Source organism: Spermophilus citellus (genome assembly GCF_964194105.1).
Source record: "Spermophilus citellus genome assembly, chromosome: 4".
NCBI classification, from domain to species: domain Eukaryota; kingdom Metazoa; phylum Chordata; class Mammalia; order Rodentia; family Sciuridae; genus Spermophilus; species Spermophilus citellus.
Genome location: NC_138185.1, coordinates 46,306,681 through 46,332,926, shown reverse-complemented (window position 1 = coordinate 46,332,926; position 26,246 = coordinate 46,306,681). Strand labels below are relative to the sequence as shown.

At 41.2% G+C, this 26,246-nt stretch overlaps 1 protein-coding gene across 3 annotated transcripts in view; it reads right to left on the bottom strand.

The window, feature by feature from the left end:
• Window positions 1-12,577: 12,577 nt before the first annotated feature.
• KIZ (kizuna centrosomal protein) overlaps window positions 12,578-26,246 on the bottom strand; it is a 138,628-nt gene continuing 124,959 nt past the window's right edge. The window contains exons 11-12 of one of the 3 annotated variants that reach the window (XM_081290178.1): window positions 14,088-14,131; window positions 12,578-13,000 (exon numbers count right to left, since the gene is read on the bottom strand). In XM_081290178.1, the coding sequence (XP_081146304.1) occupies window positions 12,897-13,000; window positions 14,088-14,131 (148 nt within the window). In that variant the 3' untranslated portion in view covers window positions 12,578-12,896. The remainder of the gene's footprint in view (window positions 13,001-14,087; window positions 14,132-26,246) is intronic. The other 2 variants (XM_081290179.1, XM_081290177.1) reach the window with 2 other exon arrangements.

Genomic DNA, 26,246 nt, shown 5'->3' with positions numbered 1-26,246 from the left:
CCTTTTATGTTAGTCAGTTTTCATCACTCTGACCAAAATATCTGACAGGAACAACTGAGAGGAGGAAAGATTTATTTTAGCTCATGGTTTCAGAGAACTCAGTTCATTATTGGTTGAAATACTATGGTGGAAGAGCATGGAAGAGGAAGGTGGCTCAGTTCATGTTGCCCGAAAGGAGGGAAAGAGAGAGAAAGGGTGGAGGAGAAAGAGAAAAAGGCTGGGGAAAGTAAACCCTTCCACCGTACACCCTCAGTGACCTACTTCCTCCAACTGGATCCCACCTCCTAGTGATCTCTTCAGCCATCAATGGATTAATCACTAATGAGGTTACAGGCCTCAGGATCCAATTATTTTGCCTCTGAACATTGCAATCTTGCCTAACACATGGGTTTGGGGGAACATTTCAGATCCAAACCATAATGCCTTTCCACATTATCCCAGGAGTCAGGTCAAAAGATAACTGTCACAGGAGTCCCAGAGAAAAGCATTTCCTCCCATGTCACATGTGTATTGGGGGCATAGTTTTCCCTCAGTGTGAGGATGTGCATGGAAAACAAGGTGAGAGAGTAATTAGTTGATGGCTCAGAGATCTAAAGGTAGAAGTTCTCTGGTTTCAGTCTCCTATCCCGCAGCAGCAGCACCTTCTGGGAACTGGTGAGAAAGGCATATTCTCAGGCTCCATCCCAGACTTCTGGATTTGAATCCCTGGGGGTGAGCTCTAGGAATCAAGATTTTATATGCTCCCCCACCCTTGGATTCTGATGCCACTCAAGTTTGGGTACCACTGCTCTAAGGAGAAGGCTCAGGGGTCAGAACTGTGCACTTAACAAGCTAGCTGGTTTCCCAGCAGCCTCCAGCCAGGGAACAGAAGAGGAAAGCATACTCTGGACGTGGAGTAGTGATACTCAAACACACTGAGGGATTAAATTAAGCCAGAACCTGCAAGAAAAAAGTTACCAAGTAGAGCGTTCAAGAAGAACTGAGTATATGGTGTATTTGCCATCTCCAGAGGTTCTGATTCTGTTCTAGTCTTAGTTCTGATTTCAGAATAGTGTTCTTCGGGGGTTGCTTTTTCTTCTTATTGAGTCTCTTCTAACAGGTGAGGATGAATTCAAGGCAAATAGTCATGAGAATCCCTGCAGGATTTTTTTTCCAGTACTAGGGATTGAATTCAGTGACTTTATCTTTCTTTCTTTCTTTTTTTAAAAAATAATATCTTTATTTTATTTATTTATTTTTATGTGGTGCTGAGAATCAAACCCAGTGCCTCACACTTGTGAGGCAACTACCACTGAGCTACAACCCCAGTCCTGAATCCAGTGACTTTCGACCACTGAGCCATATCCCTAGCCCTTTCTATTTTTTATTTTGAGACAGGGTCTTAATAAGTTGCTGAGGCTGGCTTCAAATATGCAATCCTGCTGTCTCAGCCTCCAAGTCTCTGTGATTTAAGGCATGTGTCACTATGCCTGGCTGTACAGGACATTATTAACAGAGAGGTCAAGGCCAGGGCTTATGGCTGGTGGGTAAGTGGGAGCAAAGGTCAGAGGAACTTCCCTCTGACCTTCTTGTCTGCTTTGCCTCTTAAGGGCCAGGAATCAATTCCTTATTCCCACCCTGCATGGGAATATGGTTACCTCAGAGTTTCCTTTTATAGCTGCTGGGATGGAAGAAGGTGGCTGTGATCCTAAACCACAGCTATAATAATATTTGGCATCTACTTTAAAATCTATGAATAAAATTGTTTGCTGCCCCAGAAAAGAGGCTGGTCATTTTTAGCAAATGAATGCAGTTAGAATGGAAGGGTCAGGAGAGGTCACAGACAAGCCTTGTGGAGGAGCTATTCCAAAAGGCACCTGGTGTGAGCTATTCTGGACAGTTCAAAGATCATTTCCCATTTTCTGAAAAGGAAGAACTGGAGTGACTTCAACCTTGTGCTCCTTCAGGAAATTATAAAGGTCAGAACTGTGACGAATGCCGTTTGGACCAGGGCAGCTCAGGCAACATAAAGATCCAACACTTTTTATTTAATGATGAACTCAGGCCAAGATTAGCCGTGAGGGAAAACCTACTGAGTCTCTTTTCTGCTCACTCCAGAGCAGGTTTTGAGAGTTCTGCTGGGCTGAGAGGCTCTTCAAGGATCTCAAGTTTGCCCAGCAGGAACAATATTGACCTTCTATTTATAATCAGTGGTTCTTCCCTAGAGGCTTCACAGAAGATAGAGACTGCAATCTGTTCTTTTGCCCTCCCCGCCCCCCCCCTTCTCTCTCTCTCTCTCTCTCTCTCTCTCTCTCTCTTCTCAGTTCTGGCAGAGAGGTTTCCTTATAGGAACATTTACATCTGACTCCCAAGATCCCAGTTATAGCCTGTGGGGTCACTACAGATTCTGCTTTCTTAGCTTCCTAAGGAAGAGGGTAGATAAGGGGAGCTGTCCACACATGGGTCGTGGCCTCTTTCCCTCCAAGCAAAGTAGTCACAGTAAAGGGCTCACACCAAAAGGGCCTGAGACCAAAAGTGAACCTTTGAACATCCTTGAAAACAATGTATATTAGAATAAAATTATAACTCCTTCACTTTCTCTCAACACCACACTGCAAAGACTGCTATGCCTTCTTCTTTGTTCTCTCCCTCCAGGGCTCACTTTTTTTTTTTTTAATTTTCTTTCCTTTTGGGCACTGGGGATGGAACCCAGGGATGCTTTACCACTGAGCTACATCCCAGCGATTTTATTTTATATCGTGAGATCAATAATTGGTGATATGATCTTAAATAAAATATTATTATTATAATCGGGTAGGGGGATATTCCTTTTCTTTGGAGATGCTGGCTGGAACATGTAGGCTACCAGGAAAAAAGCAGACACCATAGAAGAAAGGAGATTGAAGGTGTCAGAGGACCCAGCATATCAACTTAGGAGTCCACTCAATCACATGGAAAATACAGTGGTGTGAGTGTAGTGGAGGCCTAAACCAGTAACTTCTTATTTGTTCCTGGTCTGCACTCTGGACAGACATTCATTTCTTCTTTATGTGGCATCTCCTGTGATGCTCAAAATGTTAGTGGCTGAATGGGATAACTTGCTGTCAGCTGGATTCCTTGGTTTCCTCCAGGTGCCCTCCCCATGTGGTTAGCTTGAGCTTCCTCACAACATGGTGGTCTCAAAGATCAGACTTCTTACATGACAGCTGGTTCCCCACAATGTGCAAAAGAAGAAGCTGCCAGACACTTATGAGGCTCAGGCCTAAAAGGGGCATAATGTCAATTCTGCTGCAGGTCACAGGGCCAGGTCAGCTTCATAGGACTTTAATGCCAGGTAGAGAGGCTCATGGTAGACCAGTAAAGGGACTGTGTACCACATATAGGAAAGACAAGCTGTGGTCAGTGCAAATTTCCTGTAGGTCAGCAACCACAGGAACAGGATACCCAAAGGGTGACTGTGTTTCAAAATTCTTCATCTCCTTGACCATATCAGGGCATTTCATTTGAAAACAGTGGTCAAGTGTTCCATGAAAAAGGAGGAAAACAAGAGTTTCCTTATTGCAGGAACTTTCTAGGAACTTAAGATAATGTGCTTATGGATACAAGAAAAGCATTTCCCTTCCAAGGCATGCCCCCCGTGACCCGCCTCCTTCAGCCTCGTCCTACCTAACCTACAGTTACCACCCAGTAAGTCCATTCAAACTAGGATGAACTGATAGATTACAACTCTCATAATCCAATAATTTTACCTCTGACTATTCCTATGTCAACACAGGTACTTTGAGTGGACACATTATATCTAAACCAAAGCCATTCATGGAATCCCTCATTATAGGTGCATTCATTCTGGAGGACCTGCTATGCCCTAGGCACTATGCCAGGTCAGATATATAGAAAGATGAATTTGGCATGGTATCTGCCATCAAGGACTTTTCTATATCAAATGAAAAATAAAAAAGATCATCTCAATGTGAATTGTTTAGAGTGAGGTTTTAGCTGCTATGATAAGCAGGCCCCAAAACATAGTGGCTTAGGGAATAGGACTGTTTGTTTCACAACATTAATAGCCCTAGATTTAGCAGATGACTCTGTTCCATGTGTTCAGAAACCCAGATCCTTTCCATCTGGTTCCTTCACCATCCCCCATAGTATCATCCTGGTCTGTGTGGTCATGCTGGGTTCCAGGCATTGGAAAACAAAGAGTAGAAGTCCTAGGAAAGATTTCTCTTTCAGGAGTGACATGGGAATTTCTTACATGTCACTGGTGAACACTTAGTACTTGGCCACACCTAGCCATAAAGTAAGTTGGAAAACAATTGCCAACTGGGCAACCATGTTCCTAGAAAGAAGAGGAAAGTCAATTTTGAAGAGAAACCGGAAGTCTTTGCTTTCCAGTACTATATGCTAAATATAGAAGAATATACAAGAGAAACTGAACCATGCAATGGTTAAACATTTAAGTTCAGAAGTATAGCAAGCCTATACTTGAATCCCAGTACTTCTATAGGACATACATACAGCAAGTCCAGTAAATATTATCTGACAATAGTATTATTTGCCACTCCATCAAAATGCACTTAATGAATTGGATAGACTGCCTGTGAGGTAGGTACTATTAGGCTTGGATATGAAGATAACCTTTTGAGCTGAGTCTCAAAAGCCCAATAGAAGATCATCAAAGTGACCTCTGGGGTTTAATCATTGCTGGCATGGGTGAAGCAAGTGCATAATCAGGATATCACTTTTCCCTGTGAGCAATTAGAGTTTTCTCATACCATGGGAGCTTGTACTGGGCTCCCAAGATTCATATTCTGGCCCTTTGTGACACTGAACTTCAGAAGAGTCCCTTGGGAGGATGTGGGAAAAGAAAGATCATCAAGTGTCATGGTGGCATTTAGGACAGGCAGCAAAGCAGCCAGGACTGTAATCCAATGAGAACTCCTAGTCCTTCATGTCTGGAGGATAAGAATATAAACTGGAGTTTAGGTCCTGATGTTCCAAATAATTGCCTTTAAAAAAAAAAGTAGTCAACCATAGTAAGATGGACTATCTGGGTAGTTACTAGAGGTAGGTGGGACAAGGCTGGAGGAGGCGGACCGCTGGAGGGATGACCTGGAAGGGTTCATCCATCTTTCTGGCAGTCTCTCTCTCTCTCTGCTTCCTGGCCACCATGAACAAAGCAGAATGCCTCTACCACACCCTTTCATTGTGATGTTCTACCTCACCTTGGGCCCTAAGCAGTGGAGTCAGTTTACCATGGACTAAACCTCTGAAACCATAAAGCCAAAATAAATGTTTTTCTCCTCCAAGTTGTTCTTGTTGGGTATTTTGGTAACAGCTACAAAATACTGACTAACACAGGCTACTTCTTATATTACAGCAAAAATGCCCAGGAGAACTTTGCACATTGAGACTGGATGAGGCATAACTGGAAAAGCAGAAAGACTTGTCTAAGCAAGGATCCAGTCCCCATGCAGAACTGACAGTATTCTTGTGGGAATGCAGGGAGAGATGCCGTCTGATTTCATTCGATTTCACAGTGGCTGTAAGTGTGCTTGCGAGGGCTAGGAAAAGCCAGCCAGCCAGCCAGCAGGACCCTACAAATGCCATTTAGTAAACTACCATGGTGATTAAACCACAGGATGTCACAGAAAGCCTCCCTAGCTCTTTTCTCTAGCACATTCCCTGGGTTGAGTAGCACCCAGCTTTAAATTTGGGAAGGCAAGAGATGGTGTGGTACTGTCCAATGGTGTCATCTGTTGTCATCTTTGAGCTGCCAGTGTGACAGCTGGGGAAGAGTAGGATCAAGTTGACTGGCAGAATGTTTTACATCTAATGAGTTTGTGCACAATAATAGTATAATAAATAAGGCTCTAGAGGAACTCAGTTATCACTTGCATTCCAAAAGTGAGATATGGCCTTAACAGAAGCTCACAGAGCCATCTGTCATCAAATATTAGTCTTTGTGTCAATGGCTGGACTGGATTGAGGAAATGGAAAACATCAGTGGAGGAAGGCAAATGACGACAGTGTGTTGTTCAAAAAGATTTAAGGGGAACTACCTAAAGGAGCCAGAGATTTCCAGATGATTTTGAAATAAGTATCTGCAACTACTCCTAAAAGCAGTTAGACTTGAAATCTTAGCTGTTGAATGCTAATGAGTCTTTCCATTGGACAAGTTCAGTTCTTGTCACTCAAGGCAAGTTCTTGAGTCCTATCATCTTTATCTGCTTGGATTTGGGGCTGAAATTATTTTGACCATCTTTAATGTATTTTTGCCAGTTTGATCCATTGAAATGTGATGGTCACCGAAGCACTGTGCTGAGGACACAGTCATCAGTGACAGGAATATCGAAAGTGGATGAAAGCTTTAGAATCAGATAAAAGCTGTTAGGATTTGTAGTTGTTTGATTTTCTCTCTCTCTTTTTTTTTTTTTTTGAGGGGGAGGCAGAGGGAAAGAAAGAAGTTGTTCACAAACTGTCACAAATATGAAAAATGGGGCCTTAATAAAATCTCATCAATCAATAATACAGCTAAATGCTAAGCATATCAAACCACATGGTAACCAGGAAAGTCAGGGAGGACACAGAAGCATGTTGATCACTTTTTAAAAATGTGAAATTTAGCGGGGCATGGTGTGCACACCTGTGATCCCAGCATCTTCAAGGCAGGAGGACTGCAATTCAAGGACAGCCTCTGCAACTTAGCAAGTCTCTCTCTCTCTCTCTCTCTCTCTCTCTCTCTCTCTCTCTCTCTCCCTCCCTCCCTCCCTCCCTCCCTCCCTCCCCAAACAAACAAATCACTGAATAAGAAAGGTTGAGACTGTAGCTCAGTAATAGAGTATTCCTGGGTTTAATCTCTAGAACTGTATCCATCCATCAATCAGAATTTTTAAAATGTGAAATTAGAAAAGCAATTCATTGAAATGAAAGAATTCAAGGACAGCCAAGTCCCATTGGCAGCAAATGCAGGAAATTTTATGGGATTTATCTGTGTAAAGTTTTCAGTCAAGACTTGCCTTGTTAGGGTTCATGTATGGATGAAGTGTGGGAAATCACACAGGTAGACTCCTAGGAAAGGGATTTAGCATGGTTGGTTTTTGTGGCTCCCAGAATTTGCCTCTGGAATTTGTTTTCTCTGTTTAGAACAATTATTTTCAATTATATTTACAGGCCAGGACTGGTGGATATTTACAGAGGTTATGGTAGAACACTTAACATCCATTCCAACCTTATATGGTATGCCTTGCTATTTTGCAGAGCCTGAAAGCTAAAGACTATTTCTTCCTCCTCCCCCTCCCATCTCCTCCTCCTCCTCCCCATCTTCCCTCTCCTCCCCTCCCCCTCCTCCCCTCCCCCCTTCTCCTCCTACCCCTCTCCTTCCTCCTCCTCCTCCCCCCTCCCTACTCCTCCTTTCCCTCTCCATTCCCCTCTCCCTCCTCCTCCTCCCCCTCTCCCTCCTACCTCCTCCTCCTTCTCCTCCTCCTCCTCTACCTAGTTAAAGGTGAAATCTAATTCCCCTACCCTTTCTGGACTGAGTGACTTACTTGATGAACAGGATGCAGTGGAAATGATGTTCTTGGATTTTTGAGGGTAGGTCACAAGAAGCATTGCAGTTTCTTCCTGGGTCTCTTGGAATGCTCACTTTTAAAGGACTGAGCTTCCATGTAGGGAATCCAAGTTGGCTTGAGTCTTGCTTAAGACTTCCATGCTTTGAAGAAGCCCAACATGATAACCACATGGGGAGCCAACTATGGTCAGGAGATAAATTGCTGAACAAGAATGAGAGCAAGAATGAGAGCAAGAGGAGTGTGTGGATGATATTTCTGTGATGGTCTGAGGTGCTCTTCTTCAATGAAGCTCACATTCATGCCACATGAATCCATTTTGTGTACTGGATAGGAAAATGAAGTGTCACATTACAAATACTTGCCTTTTGTTTGTTCTTCCAAAGAGCCCATGTTAACTACTTTTCATTGTAGTGGTAAAAACATGAATGAGTGTACACATTTATCAAAATTCTACTTAATATTGGAGCATTTTATTTGATATAAATAATAACTCAATAAAGTTGATTTGAATGAAGTTGTCAGCTCTCTGGAGATCAAGCCATTGCCCAGGTTTTAAAGGTAGGTGAGTGAGTGACCTCTATAGATGTGTCTGATACCTGGCTTCATGGAGCCCAGACAGTGTACATTATCAGAGATCATTAGGGGAAAAAATATTTCAATCTAATATGTCTATTATAATATAATTATATACTGTAATCTTTTAAAAATTTTTCTTTAGTTGTTGATGGACCTTTATTTAATTAATTTTTTATATGCAGTGCTGAGAATTGAACACAGTGCCTCATACATGCTAGGCAAGGGCTCTACCACTGAGCCATAACTCAGCCATATATACTGTAATATTTGTGTGGTATTCAACTTCTTTGGGAATGGAGTCAATGTATACATTTTCCCCTTCAAAGACAGAGGGGAAAAAAAAAACCTTTCATAATAGAAACTCAGCAATGTCGCAAGCATTTGAAACTGATGACAATTCCTGTTTGTCCTATTTAATTAAAGATAAGCAGGTCTTCCTGGTAACAAATGTTGGGTTGGGGATTTGCCTGTTCCAGTCTTGGTCATCTGCCTTATCTGATTGCTTTTCTTCCTCTGAAGTTGACACCTCTTCTACTTCATATGCCCCAAAGGTCCCAAGCTCCTATTTTATTGCATTTGGGAAAGATATGAAATTAACTATTTGTAATTGTTGTTTGTTTATATTTCAGCTTGAGTTTCAGTCCAGAGGTCTGTAGCTACTGTTGAATTTAACAGCCCAACCCCCATTTTCTACTTCAACCTCTTTTATTTGCCTCCCTACATCATGAAGATGGAAATATTCCTAGATCCCCTTGCAGCTATGAGTCATGCAGATAACCTAGAACCTTACAATCAGATGTACCCCTACAAACTCTGATGCAGAAGTGAACCATGTGATAACTATGCAGCTTGGTGTGAAAGTGTGGCCTTCTGGAGAACATGGCAGCAGAGGCAACAGAGTGGTGAAATCACAGTTGGCAGGCAACGGAAGGGGAAATATTTTCACTACAACAGTAACTTGGACATTTTTCCTGGTTTCATTGTAGTGGCTGTATGTACACACAAGTCCTAAAGATTTGGAAGCTAGGGGCTGGGGAGTTGGTTGAGTGCTTGACTTGAATGAAAAAAAAAAAAAAGATTTGGAAGCTATCAACTGTTCCTCAGTAAATCCCTTTCTGCCTAATCTCAGTGAGAGTGGACACCATCATCTTCAACTAAGAACTCTGACCATTGGGAGAGATTACTGCAATCAGGCAATCATATTTTAAATGTCTCTCATTGAGAATCAAAAGTGAGACTTTTTATTCAGTGAAATGAATTTCATTTCAGGAATTAGTAACAAAGGAGCAGAAGAGGTAGAGGAGGCAATCTAAGGATTTTCTACAATAGCAACAGTTGTATTCCTGAGACCAATTCTGCTAGATCTGACTTGATTCTTTTAGGTGAGAAGTAGAGTTTCCTGTGTGGACTAATGAATCATCCTGTGAAAGATAATTTTTTAAATAACATTAAAACAAACACACATTGACATAGTCTCTCTCTTTTTTTTTTTTTGCAAAACCAGATTCCTATTTGCCTAAGTAAAATTATGATAATTTGTTGCCAATTCATTTATTATAATTCATTTGCTACAATATTTGGATCCAAAATAATCTCTTATTTAAATGTATTTTAAGTCCTACATTTGTGTGTATACATGTACACAAACACACATATATCCACACACATAATACATATACACAATGGAATATTAAAATTCTTCAGCTAATTTAGAAAGGAAGGAAATTCTGATATGCTACAACATGAATAAACTGGAACACACACTATACAAAGTGAAATAAGGCAGACACAAAAGGTCAAAGATTGTATAATTCCACTTCTGTGAGATACCTAGAGTAGGCAAATTCATGAAGACGGAGTTATCCAGTCACAATGGTGCATGCCTATAATCCCAGCTATTCAAGAGGCTGAGGAATGAGAATCGTTGAGGATAGCCTGAGCAGACACTGTCTCAAATTAAAAAAGGCTAGGGAGGTAGCTCAGTGTAGAGCACCCCTGGGTTCCATCCCCAGTACTGTTTAAAAAAACCCAGAAGTTAGAACATAGTTGCCAGGGACAGGGGAAGAGAGGAATGGAAGTATGGGAAAGTATGGAAGTCGATGTTCAATGGTCCAGTTTGTTTTACAAGATGAAAACTTGTGGAGGTGGATGGTGGTGATGGTGCCACAATGATGTGAGTGTGCTAATGCCATTAAACTGCACATTCACTTATGGGTAGTTGGTAAATTTTATGAGTATTTTACCAAAATTTTCAAAAAACAATTTAAAAAAATCTTTCTTGTGCACCTATAGAAAATAAAATATAGGCCAACTAAATAAGTTCATGCTTTCTCTAAAACTTCTCCACATATAGAACCTGCTTCTCGTAAATAACTTTTGGATTCCAAGTGGCCAATGTCACTATTTGCCACATTGTATTTTCCATGGCACCCTTAAGTGCATTTGGTGATGTAGCATGGTCCTCCATTGCCTCTGAGACTTACACTTGAGTGCCGCAGTCCGGCTGCAGCAAAATAACCGGGGGGCCGGGTGACGAACAACTTGTGCACATTGATACAGCAGGAGTGGGAGCCCTTTATTGTAGGACAACAGAGGTATTTATACATTCCACACAGCTTATCTAATTAACATAAACTAGATACAGCAGTCAACCAATAAGGAATCTCCACACTTAATGGCTCGCTGGCATTACTTCACAAACCACTCCCTCTGGCAAAATGCCAGGCACCATCCAGACTTGTTTACAGACTCTAACACCTGAGCAGCTGACACCCAAACTGCAATGATAACCATGTTATGACTGCTGTCTGACCAATAGGACACATCTTTATTTCAGGACTGTTAAAATGTAAAGGAAAAAAAGTGTGACAGAAGCAAAGAAACATGATAATGCTTTTCTTGACTTTTATTAGTGGTGGGCTGGATGATCCTACAGGAGAATGCCAAAATGCAAATGTGCTCTCAAAATGCAAATCTCCTATTAAATCCTTTAATGGCTTCCAGAATAAAGTCCAAATTCCTTATCATCAAAAAACACTTCACAACCTGCTTCTTTTTAAAATTGTGAATTATTTTCAACATAGAAAAATGCAGACAACATGAAAAACATGTAGACACCCGTCAGATTTGACAAATATTTGATAAATCTTAATAATTTGCCATATTTGCCTAGAATATATATTTTCATATTGTAAGCATAAATAATATTTATAAATTCAGGGTAAATGATAAGACCAACATATTAAAATCATTCAAAAATATTTTAAAATATACATTTTCCAATGTATGGTAGAAAATTCTAGAAAGACAAAACCAAAATTACACTGTAATATATACTAAAGATTTTTGGCTCCATCTTGCATTTTTATAGTAAACAATCTTTAAAAATTTATTAGAAAATGAGTGGCTATCAATGATGAGTGAAGAATATGGTCTTATCTTTTTATACTCACATGAAGTTGAGGGAATATTTTGACCAGAATTTACAATATATATATGGTAGATATATATATGGAATGTGTATGTATGTGTGTGTGTGTGTGTGTGTGTGTGTATATATATGTATATTTTAAAGAAATAAGCTGCTACTAATGCACTGAAATTCTTCTTATCCCACCCACCTTCCTGCCCCTTCTTTGCACTTATTCATTTATTTTTGTGATGCTAGGGATCAAATCCAGGGCCTAGTGCCTGCTAAGCAAGCACTATATTACTAAATTATACTCCAGACCTTTATTTTATCCATCCTTTTTTTTTCTTCTCAGAGCCAATCACTTTCTTGAAGATCTCACGAATCTCTTATGCATGTTTTTACCTTTACTACATATGAACCTTTTTATATATGGTTTAAATATGAGTTCTTACCAAAAGCTCATGTGTGAGACAATGCAAGAATGTTCTGAGGTGAAATAGATTGTGAGAGTTATAACTTTATCAGTGCATTAATCCACTGATATGAATTAACTGGGTAGTTAACTGTAGGCAAGTAGGGTATGGATAGAGGAGGTAGGTGGCTGAGGGTGTGTCTCCTAAGTAGTTTAGACTATAAGTGTGTACTAATACGTCTGATCTAAGTAAATTTTTGTATATAATGTAGAGACTGAATTTCTATTTTTGCATGTGGCTGTCTAGTTGTTCCCTCATCTTTTGTTGAAAAGACTATTCTTTCCCCGTGAATCAATATTCCATTAATCTATGTGTCTATCCAGGACCAAAATGTCTTAATTACTGTAGGTTTTTGGTAGGAGTTAAAATCAGGAAGTGCAGGAGTGTCAACTTTTTCTTTTTCAAGATTGTTTTTCACTATTCTAGGTCCCTTGAATTTCATCTTGTCAATTTCTACAGAGAAAGTAACTTGAATTTCTATTTCAGAGACACAGACAAGATTTATTTAGGAAAGCACAGAGATATATTCAAGGAAAAATGTGGGCTATCTTGAGAGTAAAAAGTTTTGGGGAAAAACAAGGAACTCTAGACATTCAATGGAGAATATGGGCCATCTATAGAAGGAGAAGCAGTGGTCAACTTGAATTTAATGGACACTGCACTCATCACTTTGTTTCTTGGTGACACTTATAAATATGCTAGTTCATATTTCTATCAGGAGATTTCACTTGAAGAGCAAATGTGTTCCCATGTTTTCCTCTTGAACAAATTTAAAAGGACATGTTTATTTTGGATACCACATATAAACACAGGATTGGATATCACATATAAACAAAGGGTTTCAGTTTATTTAAAGTCTTTATTTCCAACAGATGTTATAGCTTACTAGTCGTAAAAATCATCAAAATCATCAGTGGATGTGTTATAGTTTCTAGGACGCAAAGCAGCTTCAATTTCTGAGTTACTGTCATCAGACTCTCCCCAGAAAGCTGGAAAAGAAAAGCAGACAGCTATTTAACATTTTCTGCATATGAGTTTGTAGAACAGCACTCTACTGTCAAAAAAAAGTTTATGAAACAGCACAGTGGGACTGGTTAATTAGAGCACTGGCCTGCAAGAGATCTAACAGGGATACCACATAATGTACCTTACCAGACACACACAGAATGAATGTAGGTACTGTAAAAATCAAAATATTTCAGTGTATTCTATGCATTGTTATGGAAATTCCTTTGCAGACTATTTCTTTTCTCTTGTGCCCAATTTTTTACTATAGGATAGGGATTTAAAATCAGGCTTCACAAGGAAACAGGGCTGCTGGGGGTTTTCATCAGGCCTGATACTAACTAGCTTCCTCTGTTCTTTCTAAGAGCAGAGAGAAGGGGGAGGTATGGTAGAGGAATAAGCAGTGATGCTAAGCCTAAGACAGGATGTGGAAACACATCATTTATTTTGAGAGGTGATCTTATGAGCCATGTGGAGGGGAGTGGGAGAGTGCCACAGGGAAAAGGTGAAGCAGTAAAACATATATTAACAAGTGGGTGCTGGCAGGGCACAAAAGGGACTAAATTCTGCTCTCAAAGACTGTGTAGAACTAGAACTCACTTCACATTGTCCCAGTGAAGACTAAAGAAGTAGGGATATTGATCCATCAACTCCCGTTTCCTGGTTGAGAGTTCTCAACTCAGGGCATCAACTCTCTGCACTTGGGCTGCCCTGTGAAGGCTAGACATGCTGCATCCTGTGGCCAGAGAAAGCCTTTAGACAGAGATTCATGGCTGCTTGATATAGAAGGCAGCAGGCATGTCCATGAACTGGAGCTGAAGTAACCTCTGGACAACTGTTAGGATGTGGTGAGGTCACCAACAGTGAGTACTACTACTCTGACAATCTGCATGACTACTGATATCTTCTCACGTCTTGAGAAGTCCTCAGATCCCACCCTATAGGCACTGCAAGGATGCAGGCACACTTCACAGTCCTCACATAAGGATGTAGAAGACTAATACATGTCATAAACAACTGTTTTGATTAAAATTAAAAATAAAAAAAAATTTGTCCAGTTATTTCTCTTACCATTTGACTTTATATTGGTCATAATTTTCTTTTTGTTTTCATGCCTGTGAAATAAAGAAAGCAAATTACAGACTACATTAGGGAAGAAGCACTATTGTTCATTAGAAGGCCAGAAATTTCATATACTTCTCAGATTTTTTAAAACACAAAGAAAATGTCAAGACTTATTGTGGCCAGAGCTATTTGCTGATGCTTTGGTGGTACACTGCTACTCCAACAGCATCACCAGTGACCTTTGCATGTTCCTCTCAACAGGCTCTGCCCAGGTCCCCTCTGCCCTGATGTGCCATGTGTACATTGAGCACAGTGGGTTCTTGCTGGAGGGTGATCACCTGGGAGGGTAGGCAGAGGATGATTTCTATCCAACAGTCCTCTTAAAACACTAATGTATAAAGTTTTATTGCTTTTAGGTAAACACAAAGGGAACTACCTGAAGTAAGGAATTCAAGATGTTACAATGCAAAGAGATGTTAGTGAAGAAGTTAAAATATGTATCTCTCTACTGCCAGTGACAGCAATGCTAACTAAACTAACTAAAGGAGGTCACCAACAAACATGTGGTAGAAAAATGCAAGCATGATAGACACTTACATGTTTAGGTTTCTATGTATCAAATACATAAAAATGCTAGAATTGGTGGCATCTAGTTAGCACCCAATGACTTGTCTGCTGAAAACCAGGAACCTGGCTCTGTGGGATGGGATTTCTTACTGTGCCTTTTTAGGAGCTTTTGCAATTTCAATGAATTCTGAAGTCCACACTGGGAGCAGTGTTTAATTTTTATTATACTTAAATCCTTGAAGGCCTGTGTAGAATGGACAAGTGGTCAAAGGAGATATTAGGAAAGTGTGAGTTACTGTCTCTATTTGGGGCCACCATCGCTCTTCTCATGGCTGGGACACTGTTCCTCTTGATGCAGGAAACCCTAAAAATTCATACTTTTCTTCCCCTTGGGCCAAGCCTGGTTAACTTATGGTTTAAAAATCTGCCTTTTGTCATAGCTGCCATAATTTACTTATTTTTTTCTTTCAGTAAAATAAACTCCAATGAGGTAAAATTTTATAGGCTCAGTAACTATCAATACTCCCTTGAAATTTTGTGCCTGTTATTTGCTATAATCAAATAGTACCTGTGTTGTTTCTCCACGAAAGCAGAAAACCCCTATCACTCTCAGAAAGGACCTAGCAGCTAACCAGTAGTCAAGCTACAATTAAAGCGGGCAACCAATGAAGGGAGCTTAAAATAATTTGTATTATAAAAAGTGAAAACACATGTGTGTGTGTGCACATGCAGACAATAAATGTGACTGTGGGTTGAGTCACTATTTACCCATCTCCCATTACCTGAAGACATTGGGCTAGGTGCTTAAGGGGAGGGGTGGATTACAAAAATACCTGTAGGCATTCAAATATGCAAATTTTCCAGGCATGGTTCAAATAATAAGCCTCAGGGGGAGAAGGCAAGTTTGCTGCTGCCTGGGAGAACTGGGAACTCAGTGTTGAGGGATGGGTAAGGGACTGCAGGATCCCCAAGGAGGCAAGGTGCCTCTGGACTCAGACTCAAGAGATGGTGAGGATATATCTCAAGACAAGGAGGAGGAGGCAGTAGGGAGTCTTGATACAGGATCAAGGGCACAGAGGCAGGCAAGCTCAGGCCAGGTTCCTAGAATCTGGGCCACTTTTCTGAGCTCCAGAAATGTGTCCAGTGTCCAGCTGGTAGTACATTTGGCCTCTTCCAAAGCACCTTGTGGTCAATATTCCCATCTATGAACAAACTCACCATCCTTCCAGTGTGATCCCCCTCCCTTGCCAAACCAGGTTTTCCTCTCATCTCAGTAAATGATCCATAACCTTCCATTTCTTCCCAAGTACACCCAATCAGCCTATATGTCCTGCCAAGTAGACCTCCCAATACTTTTCAGGTCTTCATCATTTCCCTGCATACTGCCCCCACACTGATAAATAAATTGATATCTCCTTTCTGGATCTCTGCAAAAGCCTCTTCACTCTGGCCACATTTACCTTGTCCTACTGTCTGTCATTCATTTTCTACTCAATAGCAAAAGTGAGTTCTTTGAAACACAAACCTGGCACTTTATTTCCTTGCATAAAACTCTTTAATGCCTTCACAGTGCTTTGGGCACAAAGACCTAAATGCTGAACAGTGCCTCCAAGACTGATCTCCCAAATGAGACTGGGTTCTCCCACTATAGTCTTTCCTATCCCTCACCCTACCCCATCCCACCACCAAGTCCTCATCAAAGTTGCTGTTTTCCACCCATTTGTGTCACTAATTGATTTCCCTGCTAGGCTAGAAGCTCCATGATGGAAGCAACCATACCTGCTTAGCTTACCTGGGTAACCTGGTGCTTAGCACTTAGTAGGTGCTCAGGGTGGAATGAATAAATGAACCTCACTCAGCACCAAACTCTGCTTAAAGGAACATTATCAATGTACAATGATATAATATTTGATTTGCATGTTTTTAATTAATATGTAGCTTTAGAATCACTTGTTCACCTTTTTTTTTTTTTTGGCTTTTATAAGCTTGCAAGTGGCAGGAGGTGGGAGTGGTGGGAAAGGGACCCAGAGAAGCCAAAAAAAGAAAAGAAAAAGCCTTGCACAATGCTGCATAATGGCCAAGTGGAAATCATCTATGCAAGTTACTGTTCATAATCACACAACTCATCAAAAGCAAGTGAGCTAGCAATGCTGAGTGCTACCATGGAAGGTGACCCACAGAGCATGTCAGGGACTCTCTCATTCTGCACAGGGCATTCTAGGCTTACCATGTCGTTGTGAGGCCACTTGAACTTATATTTTCCATTTGTCCTGTAGTTATACAATGTGACTTTGAGAACATTTAAGCCACAGGAATCCGGTGAACATCTCAGTAACATATGAATTAATTATGCAATAGTTCTTAATTTTCTGATTTATTAGATTTTTTTCAAGAGAAATATATTTCAGAACTACATGCACCACAGTTCACCCACTGAGAAAGGTGGAGGATGCTTTTAAGTGTTTTCTACTCCACTCTAACCTAAGAAGCAATTATTTTTTCCTTTGGGAATCCACCTCAAAGAGTCAATATGACACTGCAATTCAAGGTTGATTTTTTTAATTATTTTTTTTATTGTTGGTTGTTCAAAACATTACATAGTTCTTAATATACCATATTTCACAGTTTGATTCAAGTGGGTTATGAACTCCCATTTTTACCCCGTATACAGATTGCTGTATCACATCAGTTACATTTCCATTGATTTACATATTGCCTTTCTAGTGACTGATGTATTCTGCTGTCTATCCCATTCTCCACTATCCCCCCTCCCCTCCCCTCCCCTCCCCTTCTCTCTCTCCACCCCCTCTACTATAAATCATTTCTTCCACTTGTATAATTTTTCTCATACCCCTCCTTTCCTCTTATATGCAATTGTGTATAACCCTGAGGCTCACCTTCCAATTCCATGCAATTTCCCTTCTCTCTCCCTTTCCCTCCCGCCTATCATCCCTGTTTAATGTTAATCTTCTTCTCAAGCTCTTCGTCTCTACCCTGTCCTTGGTTACTCCTCTTATATCAAAGAAGACATTTGGCATTTGTTTTTTAAGGATTGGCTAGCTTCGCTTAGCATAATCTGCTCTAATGCCATCCATTTCCCTCCAAATTCTATGATTTTGTCATTTCTTAATGCAGAGTAATACTCCATTGTGTATAAATGCCACATTTTTTAATCCATTCATCTATTGAAGGGCTTCTAGGCTGGTTCCACAATCTTGCTATTGTGAATTGTGCTGCTATGAACATCGATGTAGCAGTGTCGCTGTAGCATGCTCTTGTTAGGTCTTTAGGGAATAGACCGAGAAGGGGAATAGCTGGGTCAAATGGTGGTTCCATTCCCAGCTTTCCAAGAAATCTCCATACTGCTTTCCAAATTGGCTGCACCAATTTGCAGTCCCACCAACAATGAACAAGTGTACCCATTTCCCCGCATCCTCGCCAGCACTTGTTGTTGTTGGACTTCATAATGGCTGCCAATCTTACTGGAGTGAGATGGTATCTTAGGGTGGTTTTGATTTGCATTTCTCTGACTGCTAGAGATGGTGAGCATTTTTTCATGTACTTGTTAATTGATTGTATGTCCTCCTCTGAGAACTGTCTGTTCAGGTCCTTGGCCCATTTGTTGATTGGGTTATTTGTTATCTTATTGTCTAATTTTTTGAGTTCTTTGTATACTCTGGATATTAGGGCTCTATCTGAAGTGTGTGGAGTAGAGATTTGTTCCCAGGATGTAGGCTCCCTGTTTATCTCTCTTATTGTTTCTTTTGTTGAGAGAAAACTTTTTAGTTTGAGTAAGTCCCATTTGTTGATTCTAGTTGTTAACTCTTGCGCTATGGGTGTCCTATTGAGGAGTTTGGAGCCCGACCCCACAGTATGTAGATCATAGCCGACTTTTTCTTCTATCAGACGCCGTGTCTCTGATTTAATATCGAGCTCCTTGATCCATTTTGAGTTAACTTTTGTGCATGGCAAGAGAGAGGGATTCAGTTTCATTTTGATGCAAATGGATTTCCAGTTTTCCCAACACCATTTGTTGAAGATGCTATCCTTCCTCCATTGCATGCTTTTAGCCCCTTTATCAAATATAAGATAGTTGTAGATTTGTGGATTGGTTACTGTGTCTTCTATTCTGTACCATTGGTCCACCCGCCTGTTTTGGTACCAGTACCATGCTGTTTTTGTTACTATTGCTCTGTAGTATAGTTTGAAGTCTGGTATCGCTATACCGCCTGATTCACACTTCCTGCTTAGCATTGTTTTTGCTATTCTGGGTCTTTTATTATTCCATATGAATTTCCTGATTGTTTTATCTATTTCTACAAGAAATGCTGTTGGGATTTTGATTGGGATAGCATTGAACTTATAGAGAACTTTTGGTAATATCGCCATTCTGATGATGTTAGTTCTGCCTATCCATGAACAGGGTATATTTTTCCATCTTCTGAGGTCTTCTTCTATATCTCTCTTTAGGGTTCTGTAGTTTTCATTGTATAGGTCTTTCACCTCTTTTGTTAGGTTGATTCCCAAGTATTTTATTTTTGGGGGGGATATTGTGAATGCAGTAGTTGTCCTCATTTCCGTTTCAGAGGATTTGTCACTGATATACAGGAATGCATTTGATTTATGCGTGTTGATTTTATATTCTGCCACTTTGCTGAATTCATTTATTAGCTCTAATAGTTTCTTTGTAGACCCTTTTGGGTCTGTTAGGTATAGAATCATATCGTCTGCAAATAGTGATAATTTAAGTTCTTCTTTTCCTATTTTTATGCCTTTAATTTCTTTCATCTGTCTAATTGCTCTGGCCAGTGTTTCGAGGACTATGTTGAACAGAAGTGGTGAGAGAGGGCATCCCTGTCTTGTACCAGATCTTAGAGGGAATGCCTTCAATTTTTCTCCATTCAGAATGATGCTGGCCTGTGGCTTATCATAGATTGCTTTTACAATGTTGAGGTATGATCCTGTTATCCCTAATTTTTCTAGAGTTTTGAACATAAAGGGATGCTGTACTTTGTCGAATGCTTTTTCTGCATCTATCGAGATGATCATATGGTTCTTATTTTTAAGTCTATTGATGTGGTGAATAACATTTATTGATTTCCGTATATTGAACCAGCCTTGCATCCCAGGGATGAATCCTACTTGATCATGGTGTATAATTTTTTTGATATGATTTTGAATCCGATTCGTCAGAATTTTATTGAGGATTTTTGCATCTAGGTTCATTAGAGATATAGGTCTGTAGTTTTCTTTCTTTGAAGTGTCTCTGTCTGGTTTAGGCATCAGGGTGATGTTGGCCTCATAGAATGTATTTGGAAGTTCTCCCTCTTTTTCTATTTCCTGAAATAGCTTGAAAAGTATTGGTGTTAGTTCCTCTTTAAAGGTTTTGTAAAACTCTGCTGTATACCCGTCCGGTCCTGGGCTTTTCTTAGTTGGTAGTCTTTTGATGGTTTCTTCTATTTCCTCTATTGTTATTGGTCTGTTTAGGTTGTCTATATCTTCCTGACTCAATCTGGGCAGATCATATGACTTAAGAAATTTATCGATGCCTTCACTATCTTCTATTTTATTGGAGTATAAGGATTCAAAATAATTTCTGATTATCTTCTATTTCTGAAGTGTCTGTTGTGATATTGCCTTTTTCATCCCGTATGCTAGTAATTTGGGTTCTCTCTCTTCTTCTCTTCGTTAGCATGGCTAAGGGTCTGTCGATTTTATTTATTTTTTCAAAGAACCAACTTTTGGTTTTGTCAATTTTTTCAATTGTTTCTTTTGTTTCGATTTCATTAATTTCAGCTCTGATTTTAATTATTTCTAGCCTTCTACTTCTTTTGCTGTTGTTTTGCTCTTCTTTTTCTAGGATTTTGAGATGAAATATGAGATCGTTTATTTGTTGTTTTTTTCTTTTTTTAAGGAATGCGCTCCAAGCAATGAATTTTCCTCTTAAAACTGCTTTCAATGTGTCCCATAGATTCCGATATGTTGTGTCTGTGATTTCATTTAACTCTAAGAAGTTTTTAATTTCCTCCTTAATGTCTTCTATAACCCATTGATCATTCAGTAACCTATTGTTCATTGTCCAAGTGATGCATGATTTTTCCTTCCTTCTTTTATCATTGATTTTCAGTTTCATTCCATTATGATCAGATAAGATGCATGGTATTATTTCTACTCCTTTATATTGTCTAAGAGTTGCCCTGTGACATAATATATGATCTATTTTTGTGAAGGATCCATGTGCTGCTGAGAAAAAAGTGTAACTACTTGATGTTGGGTGGTATATTCTATATATGTCAATTAACTCTAGGTTGTTAATTGTGTTGTTGAGTTCTATAGTTTCCTTATTTAACTTTTGTTTGGAAGATCTGTCCAGTGGTGAGAGAGGTGTGTTGAAGTCTCCCATGATTATTGTATGGTGGTCTATTAGACTCTTGAACTTGAGAAGAGTTTGCTTGATGAACGTAGCTGCACCATTGTTTGGGGCATATATATTTATGATTGTTATGTCTTGTTGGTGTATGGTTCCCTTGAGCAGTATGCAGTGTCCCTCTTTATCCTTTTTGATTAACTTTGGCTTGAAATCTATTTTGTTTGATATGAGTATGGACACTCCTGCTTGTTTCCGCAGTCCATATGAGTGGAATGATTTTTCCCGGCCTTTCACCTTCAGTCTATGTATATCTTTTCCTATCAAATGCGTCTCCTGTAGGCAGCATATTGTTGGATCTTGTTTTGTGATCCATTCGACTAGCCTGTGTCTCTTAATTGGTGAGTTTAAGCCATTAACATTTAGGGTTATTATTGAGATTTGGTTTGTTCCTCCAGTCATATTTGTTTATTTATGTTATTGAACCTGATTAGTTTTCCTCTTTGATTACTTTCCCCCCTTTACTGTCCTACCTCCCACTGATGGTTTTCAATGTTATTTTCAGTTTCCTCTTCCTGTAATGTTTTGCCAAGGATTTTTTGAAGAGATGGTTTTCTAGCTGCGAATTCTTTTAACTTTTGTTTATCGTGAAAGGTTTTAATTTCATCTTCCATCCTGAAGCTTAATTTCGCCGGATACACGATTCTTGGTTGGAACCCATTTTCTTTCAGTGTTTGAAAAATGTTATTCCAGGATCTTCTAGCTTTCAGAGTCTGTGTGGAGAGATCAGCTGTTATCCTGATTGGTTTGCCCCTAAATGTAATCTGCTTTCTTTCTCTTGTAGCTTTTAAAATTCTCTCCTTATTCTGTATGTTGGGCATCTTCATTATAATGTGTCTAGGTGTGGATCTCTTATGATTTTGCACTTTCGGCGTCTTGTAGGGTTCTAGGATATGGGATTCTATTTCATTCTTCAAGTCTGGGAAGTTTTCTCGTATTATTTCATTAAATAGATTGTTTATTCCTTTGGTTTGGAGCTCTGTGCCTTCCTGTATCCCAATGACTCTTAAGTTTGGTCTTTTAATGTTATCCCATAATTCTTGAATGTTCTGTTCATGGTTTCTTAGCAGTCTTGCTGAGCTGTCTATGTTCTTTTCAAGTTGAAATACTTTGTCTTCATTGTCTGATGTTCTATCTTCTAAGTGATCTATTCTGCTGGTAGTATTGTCAATTGAGGTTTTAAGTTGGTTTATTGCTTCCTGCATTTCTAGGATTTCTATTTGTTTGTTTTTTATTACCTCTATCTCCCTGTGAAATTGATCTTTTACTTCCTGGATTTGTTTCTGTAGTTCCTTGTCAATGTGATCTTTCATTGTCTGATTTTGCTGTCTCATGTCTTCCTTGAGACTCCAGATCATCTGAAGCATGTATATCCTGAACTCTTTATCTGACATTCCATCTGTTGCAGCTATTACCTCTTCTAGAGTTGAGTTGACCTGCATTGCTTGTGGTCCTTTCTTTCCTTGTCTTTTCATATTGCTTGCGTTTCTTTCTGCTTGGTGAAACTGTTGTGTTTTTGAAAATTTCCCCCTATTTATTTATATTGCTCTTGTATAGTTGGGAGATCTCTCTTGTAGGGCGGGTAGTGGCTGTGCTCCTCCTCCAATTAGGGTGATCTATCTACCGCGCTGGTTGGTCGTAGGTCTGCCCACCCTGCGGGCGCGGGTGGCTGCTCTACTCTGCCCCCACTCCAATTGTGGTGACGTAACTACCACGTCCTCGGATCGTTGGTCCTGATCCGGATGTGGGCGGCAGCTCTGCTCCACCCCTACTCCAATTGGTGTGACGTGTCTACCACGCTGGTCGGCCTCTAAGCCTGTTCCGCCGGTGGGTCTCAGATCCGCCTACCTTGCGGGCTTGGGCAGCAGTTCTGCTCAGCCCCCACTCCCAGTGGGGGTACCTAACTGCCTCTCCAACGGGTCGCTGGGCCTTTTCCGGACACTGGCGGCGGCTCTGCTCAACCCCCACTCCAACCAGTGTGACGTGACTGCCTCGATGCTACTTGTCCACCACACTGGCAGGCTGCCGAGCCTGTCCTGCCAGTGGGACGCAGGTCTGCCTACCATGCAGGACCAGATGGTGGCTCTTCACAGCCTCCACTCCAAATGGGGTGACTTGGCTACCGCGCTGTCGGGTCGCTGGTCCTGTTCCAGGCGTGGGTGGCTACTCTCCTCAGCCCCAGCTGCAGTTGGGGTGTCGTGATACCACACCGGCGGGTCCCTTAGCCTGCTCTGGGCGCAGGTGGCAGCTCCACTCTGCCCCCCAGGCCCCCGCAGCACCCAGCAGGACCCGGACCGAGAAGCAGTCCCTGTAGGATCCCCAACCCTGGGCCAAAGCAGCTACGGGAGCCAGAACCCGGCCTCTCCGATCCCTGCCACGCTCTGCTAGGAGCAGGCTCCACAGAGCGACCCCCGCGGGTACCCCAGCCTCAGGCCCAAGCAGCCCCGGGAGCCCGAGCCTGGCCGCTCCAATCTCTCCCAGCTCGGTGTACGCTCCGCGAGGGGCAGGGTCAAAGACGCAGTCCCCGTGGGCTCCCCAGCCCCGGGCCAAAACTGTTCCGGGAGTCAGAGCCATGCCGCCCCTCAGCGCACGATCCACTTGTAACTGGCCTCAGCCCGGAGTCCCCGTAGGATCCCCCGCCCTGGGCCAAAACAACCCGGGGAGCTAGAATCTGGCCGCTCAAAGTCCGGCGCCTGCCTTGCCAGGAGCGAGCCCCGAAGAGTATTCTCCTCAGGTTCTCCAGTCCCGAGCCTGAGCGATCTGTCTGCGAGACGCAGGCAAATACCAGCCTGGAATCACCTGTTCCGTAGTTGAATGAGCTGAGATCAGTAGAAAACAGGGATGATTGCATCAGCTCTCCAAGATGGCGGCTGCTGTCCTCCTCCGTGTTCCGACCGGTGTCGGGAATCGAACTGGACCGGTTCTCACCTCTGTCTCAAAGCCGGAACTCAGCACTAAGCGCGGCCAGTGCACCGCTGGCAGGAGCCTCCAGAATCCGCTTCGCTGTATTCCCACTCTGGTACCTCGCCGCTAACTAACTAGCGCGCGCCCCAGACTCTATCCGCGGGGCGGTCCGCCCACCAGGTACTGCTACCCTCCGTGCGGAGAAATCGCCCGCGACCGAGCCCCCGCAGCCGAATCCCGCGCGCTGGAAATCTGTCCTCTAGATTCTGGAGCACCTCAATTTCACTGGAAATTCCCAACAAGGTAGCCTTCAGCCGTTTCACCTCGTCTTTCTCCTGCACAGTGACGCGGCGCACTGGGGTGCTGCACTCCCATTGCCGCCATCTTCCCTCTCCCTCAAGGTTGATTTTTATTAAGTACAATTCTTAGGGTCAACATTTCTTTCTCTGGGTCATACCTAACATGTAAAGCTATGGCAAGGCTGAAAAGAACAGAGGGAAAATTTCCCTTAGAGTGCTGGATAGAGCCAACTTGTTAGCTGCCATAGTCAATGAGAGAAAAACAACCAAATTTACTTCTGAAAGCAAAAGAAATGAATGAGTTAAAAGTTACAGACTAGGGGCTGGATTGTGGCTCAGTGGTAGAGCATTTGCCTAGCATGTGCAAGGCCCTAGGTTTGATCCTCAGCACCACATATAAATAAATAAAATAAAGGCATTGTGTCCAACTACACCTAAAAAAATTTTTTTTAAAAAAGTTACAGACTAGGGGATATGGTCACCACACTCCATCATATATGCTTGGAATCTGATTGCCTAATATCTGCAAATGTGAAAGTGACATGTCTGTCTTATATGGTAGAGGTTGGCAAAGGTTTTCTATAAATAATCAGATAGTAAGGAGTCAAGATGGTGGATCAGAGGCACCCAGCATTCTCCCGCTTTTCCATGAGATAGAGCCAAAACAATAGTCAAGTTCAGAAATCTGAACACATTAGGTGGGTGCTATGCCACTGAGTTACACTCTCAGCCTAGCTGAGAGGAACTGTATCTAACTCCAGCCATGACCCAGCCCTGCCCAACCTAAAGGATAGAGGGGACAAAAGTTCCAGGTCAATGATATGTCCACAAGTGGGTATAGATGGTGGGTAAGGGGTCCGATGTTCTACTCCTAGATAGTCACTCCCATAGAAATAGCAAAGAGAAATAATTATTGTGAACACTATACTTATGAGGGTTCTTAGCATTGGTTGCTCCTACACCATGTCAGATCTCACATCGGCAATAAGACTGAAAGTGAGTGCCAAAGAGAGGGAGCTCTGATCCTGGCATTTGCCTTGCCACATGAACCACCAGGAACTGTACTAGTAGATAAACAGAGGATAAAAAGCTTCAGGCCCTTCACTGTGACTGGAGCAGCTATTATCAGAATGAGTAATAGAGTCAGTATCAGCAGTACCCACTGAAACCCCCACTATGTAATAGGGGCTTCCTCTCCTATTGTACAAGTAACCACAAAGGGAATACCTCATATACACTATGGTCTACACCACACTATACTAAATCATCAGAGGAATCTTACTCTTGCATGATCTATAGATAAAGTGGGACACTTGGGCTCTGATACAGTACACATTGTATCAAAAATCACTAATGACAGCTAAAGAAGCCACAGGGAGATTACACTGTGAAGCTTAACTGAAAATAAATTCTACAGAATAAACTGAGATCCTAACATACATGGCCAAGAGGTTGCCTATTAAGAAGGTCCTCAAGGGGCTGGGATTGTGGCTCAGGGGTAGAGTGCTCACCTAGCATGTTCAAGGCCCTGGGTTCGATCCTCAGCACCACATTAAAAAATAAATAAATAAAGATACTGTGTCCAACTAAAAAACAATTAAAAAAAAGAAATAACTTAAAAAAAGAAGGTCCTCACATTCCAAAGACATCAAAATTGATGAAATGTTGCATAAAAAATTCAAAAGAATGTCTTTTGAAAGCTCAGTGAATTCCAAGAGAATACAGATAAATCAATGAATGAGTTACAGAAAGATAATGAGGAATATAATGATAAATTTAATATAAAGATTTTGATAAAGAGTCAAACAGAAATCTTGGAAATGAAAAGCTCAAAAGTCAGATAGAAACTCAGTTGAAAGTTCACAAGCAGAATAGATCAGGCAGAACAAAGAATATCAGAGCTTCAAGACAAGTCTGATGAAATATCATTTTCAGGAAAGTATGAACACCACATACAGGATTACTGGG